General features: G+C 34.9%; 1 protein-coding gene across 1 annotated transcript; it reads left to right on the plus strand.

Moving 5' to 3' along the window:
• Window positions 1–201: 201 nt before the first annotated feature.
• Window positions 202–4,612, plus strand: LOC110024168 (asparagine synthetase [glutamine-hydrolyzing]). The gene is made up of 13 exons (XM_020723973.1): window positions 202–363; window positions 926–1,064; window positions 1,906–2,001; window positions 2,103–2,244; window positions 2,330–2,520; window positions 2,607–2,768; window positions 2,918–2,998; window positions 3,148–3,369; window positions 3,455–3,589; window positions 3,667–3,747; window positions 3,838–3,924; window positions 4,013–4,120; window positions 4,232–4,612. Exons 1-13 carry the CDS (start codon window positions 284–286, stop codon window positions 4,478–4,480), a joined length of 1,773 nt encoding a protein of 590 aa, XP_020579632.1. The 5' UTR covers window positions 202–283; the 3' UTR covers window positions 4,481–4,612.
• Window positions 4,613–4,889: the final 277 nt, after the last annotated feature.

The raw sequence follows: 4,889 nt of genomic DNA on the forward strand, positions 1-4,889 counted from the left end.
AATAAGCAAATTTACATAATAGCATAAATGAAATTAATTATTTCCTCATTAAATTAGAACCTATTTATGCAGATACAAAACTTTGGGACCCTAAATTTATGTGGAAAATAGAAACAGCTCACAAAATGTAATCTTCTGCGTGGAAAAGGGATGGGCACGGGCTAGCGGCGAGCCTATAAATAGAGGCCTCGATTCTTCATCATTCCCCAAGCTCCCTTGCTCTTCTCTACTGCATTCTTTCTCTCCCCTCCTTCATCCAATCTCTCTCCTCTTTCTCAGAGCCATGTGCGGCATTCTAGCTGTTCTTGGTTGCTCCGATGATTCCCAGGCCAAGAGATTTCGAGTTCTTGAGCTCTCTCGCAGGCAATCCCTTCTCTTTCTCTGTTTCTCAAACCCTAGGCTTATTTGGCCTTTTTTACTAGTTTAATTTTTGAAGCGGCTCTTAATTTTAGGGAGATTATGGGGATTTTAATTCATATAACGCAATGAATATTGAGCATTGGTTCAATTGATCTCAACTAAACCCTATTACATTCATGTTGCGAAGACTTGGACTATTTTTTATTTTAATCTTATGATTTGGTATATGTTTTAGGGTCGAATTTGTGGAGCGGAACAAAGCCCTAATCTTAATTTTTAGAAGTAAATAAAAACGACTAACATTTGCTGAAATTCTTCCTCAATCTGATTCAGTAATGAGGTAGCATTTAACAATCTGATGGTATTAAAGTGTTAAATTGGAAGCTCGCACTTTCGATTTCTGTTGGAAAGGGCTGAGTTGTCCCTTTCTGATGAGTATAATTAAATTACCTGCAAAAGTATTGATAGTAAATTTGTGGGATAAGATTTTTTTTTTCATCAATTAGGTTCTGTAATTTAGTTAGATTTCTGGGGGAAAAAAATGATATTTTTCATCATATTATAGGTTAAAGCACCGTGGTCCAGATTGGAGTGGATTGTTCCACCATGGAGATTGTTATCTATCGCACCAGCGGCTTGCAATCATCGATCCTGCTTCAGGAGACCAACCTCTGTATAATGAGGACCAGAGCATCGCTGTGACGGTAAGAAGTTTGCAATGTGAACTTACATGGAAAAGAGGCAATATATATATATATATAGTTTTCAAATAGAAGAAAAACTTTTCTCTAGAACAGGGCAGTCAAAAAAAGCTCATTATTCACGAATAATTTTTGTTCGGCTTGTTAAATAGCTAATATTCTTATCGTTCATAACTAAGCAAGCTTTACACGAACATTTTCTCAAGCTCGAAGTATAAGGGAGTCGAACACACAAAAAAACCATTTTTTCCATTGTGTTCTATTATTTTTAGCTCAAAATATAAAAAATTATATATGTTATTATTATATATATATATATATATATATATATATTATAAATATATATAGATACACACACAGGACATCGTTGAATTTATTGCCTTTGTTATCCAAAAAATAGACCAAACTTGAAGTCTTGATTAACACAAAAAAAAAAAAAAGGTTCTCCATCACATGGAATCATGTAATAATTGACCAGTTTATGATGAATATGATTAAAAATAAAAGTCTTTCATGAAATATTGAGTTTGACGAGTTATTATAGTAAGAGAAACATTGGTTTAATAAATTTTTTTATTAGCAATTTTTTAACAATCTTATCATTAATAAGGGTATAATGGTTTTTTATTAGATAAATATTTAGTTATATAATCTCTTATCTTTAAAAAAACTTAACTTTGCTCTTCCTTCTGGTCAAGGTTGTGAAGCTGACTAATCATCTTCTAAATAAACTAGATTGAATATATGTGCGCATATGCTATTCTATTCTTAGCATATCTTTTTTAATCATTAAGTTATTTTTCCTGTTTTTTAATCACAAATACTTGTTTGAGCTAAATTATAGGTTAATGGTGAAATTTACAACCACGAAGTGCTTAGAACTCAATTATCGAACCACAACTTCAGAACTGGAAGTGATTGCGAGGTTATTGCACATCTGGTGCGAGACTACTCCATTTTTTTTCTCCCTTTACGAAGAAATCAGATTTGACAACTCTGACTAATAATTTCTGAACCATCTTTGATTCTGCTTATTAACAGTATGAGGAACATGGTGAAGATTTCATTGACATGTTAGATGGTGTTTTCTCTTTCGTTCTGCATGATTCAAAAGACAACAGCTTTATTGTTGCTCGTGATGCAATTGGTGTAACCCCCCTCTATATTGGATGGGGACTTGATGGTGCGCATTGCCTTTCTTCTCCCACCATTTTTATTTGGAAAGAAGCGCAATAGATGATGATAATATTAAACTTTTTTCTTCTCAGGATCTGTCTGGATTTCTTCAGAAATGAAAGGGCTTAATGATGACTGTGAACATTTTGAGCTATTCCCTCCTGGCCATCTCTACTCCAGCAAACAAGGTGGACTTAGGAGATGGTACAACCCAATTTGGTTTGCGGAATCCATTCCTTCATCTCCATTTGATCCTCTTGTCTTGAGGAAGGCTTTTGAGAATGTATGATTATGTAGCTTTTATCTTAGTTTGAGATCTCTGATGTACTTCTAAACCATAAATGGTTCCAACATAATTGTTCTTTTCAGGCTGTCATTAAAAGACTCATGACAGATGTTCCCTTTGGGGTCTTGTTATCTGGTGGATTAGATTCTTCATTGGTTGCTTCTGTCACTGCTCGTCACTTGGCCGGAACAAAAGCTGCCAAACAATGGGGTTCTCAACTCCATACATTCTGCATTGGATTACACGTAAGCTGATTTTCTCTTAATTATCTTCCTTGTTTTACTTTTTCACATATTTTGACGATTCATCATCATCATTATCATTATTAGCCTTTTCCAAACTCATTTTCATGATTAAAATGTTGATATGTTCATTTTGTTTAATACTCTCCTAGGGATCACCTGATCTGAAGGCTGCAAAAGAGGTTGCTGAGTACCTGGGCACTTTCCACCATGAGTTTCACTTCTCAGTGCAGGTGAAAAGGGTTAAAGATTGCAAATTTGATATGTTAATATCTACTAATTTTAATTTTATGAGGATATATATATATTTATATATATATATATATATATATATATATCCTAATCTTTAAACTTTCTGAATTTACTTTTCCTTTAACATCAGGATGGCATAGATGCTATTGAGGATGTTATCTATCACGTTGAAACATATGATGTTACCACCATCAGGGCAAGCACCCCTATGTTTCTCATGTCACGCAAAATAAAAGCTTTAGGGGTGAAGATGGTGCTTTCAGGGGAGGGTTCTGATGAGATTTTTGGAGGATATTTATACTTCCATAAGGCACCAAACAAGGAAGAGTTCCACCGAGAAACTTGCCAGAAGGTATAGTATGCACTTCCATATGCTTCGCCTGATTCAGTTATTGTATGGGTAAATCATGGTACTGTATCTAAATTTTAAATTACAGATAAAAGCTCTTCATCAATATGACTGTTTGAGGGCAAACAAAGCAACTTCAGCATGGGGCCTCGAAGTTCGTGTCCCATTTCTGGACAAAGAATTCATCAAAGTTGCAATGAGTATCGATCCAGAGTGGAAAATGGTAAGAACAGGATATTGGCTTATTATTATTATTATTTGAAATCCTTCATCAAGTCTTGATGATTTAAATATCATCAGATCAAGCCTGATCTTGAGAGAATTGAGAAATGGGTGGTGAGGAAAGCTTTTGATGATGCGGAGAATCCCTATCTGCCCAAGGTATTAACTATGATTCATGTTCATCTTTCTTCCTCTACAAAAAGGAATCTCCAAATAGTTGTTGTAATAATCTCTAAATTTTCTTTGCAGCATATACTCTACAGGCAAAAGGAACAGTTCAGTGATGGAGTTGGTTACAGTTGGATTGATGGACTTAAAGCTCATGCAGCAGAGCATGTATATCTCATACGCACCCATTTTTTAAAATTCAGAACTTTTGCCAAATATCAAACTAAAATAATAATGTCTCACCATTTCTTTGCAGGTAACCGACAAAATGATGCTTAATGCCGAACATATTTTCCCACACAACACACCCAACACAAAAGAGGCCTACTATTACCGCATGGTGTTTGAAAGATTTTTCCCTCAGGTAACGTGTTTGAGTCTTAACTGAAACAGCTAAATCCCTTAATAAGAAAGCCATCACAATACTAGAATCAAATAATAAAAAGCTCAAAACTTTTGAATGTTTTCACTGCAGAACTCTGCAAGGCTGACTGTACCTGGAGGGCCAAGTGTTGCCTGTAGCACGGCGAAGGCCATCGAGTGGGATGCTCAGTGGTCGAAGAACCTCGACCCGTCCGGCCGAGCTGCTCTTGGTGTTCATCTCTCAGCTTATGATCCACAAGAGTCAATTACACTTGCTGCAGGGAAGGGCTCTACTAAGGTCATTAATAAGAAACCAAGGATGGGAAATAATGTGGCTCCAGAACTAATTGTCAATTCTTGATGCCCTGCGTTGCGCAGAGTTCTTAAGATTTGGTTTATAATATGTTTTTTATTAAGTTTTCAATATTTTTAATGAATGTAATTTTGCTGTGAGCCTTGATTGTGAATGTGCTTCTCTATTTTAATGATGAAATCACTCTGTTAGTATTTTTTTTTTCTTTTAGTTTTTTCAATGTGATTAATTATGTGAATGAATGTAGAAAGCATAAAGCTTTGTTTAGTTTTTGAGCTCAAATATTTTTAAATTATTTAACTAGGTAACAAAATCTATTTACTTATGAGATGGTAAAAACAATTTCTATCGCATCCAATTTGTTTGCCATGAAGACAGAATGTCAATAGAATTTATCAAAATCTGATTAGAAATTTGTGGGCTCCGAAAATTCAAAATGCATCGGACTCTCATTGAG

This window comes from Phalaenopsis equestris, unplaced genomic scaffold (genome assembly GCF_001263595.1).
Source record: "Phalaenopsis equestris unplaced genomic scaffold, ASM126359v1 Scaffold000250, whole genome shotgun sequence".
NCBI lineage: Eukaryota > Viridiplantae > Streptophyta > Magnoliopsida > Asparagales > Orchidaceae > Phalaenopsis > Phalaenopsis equestris.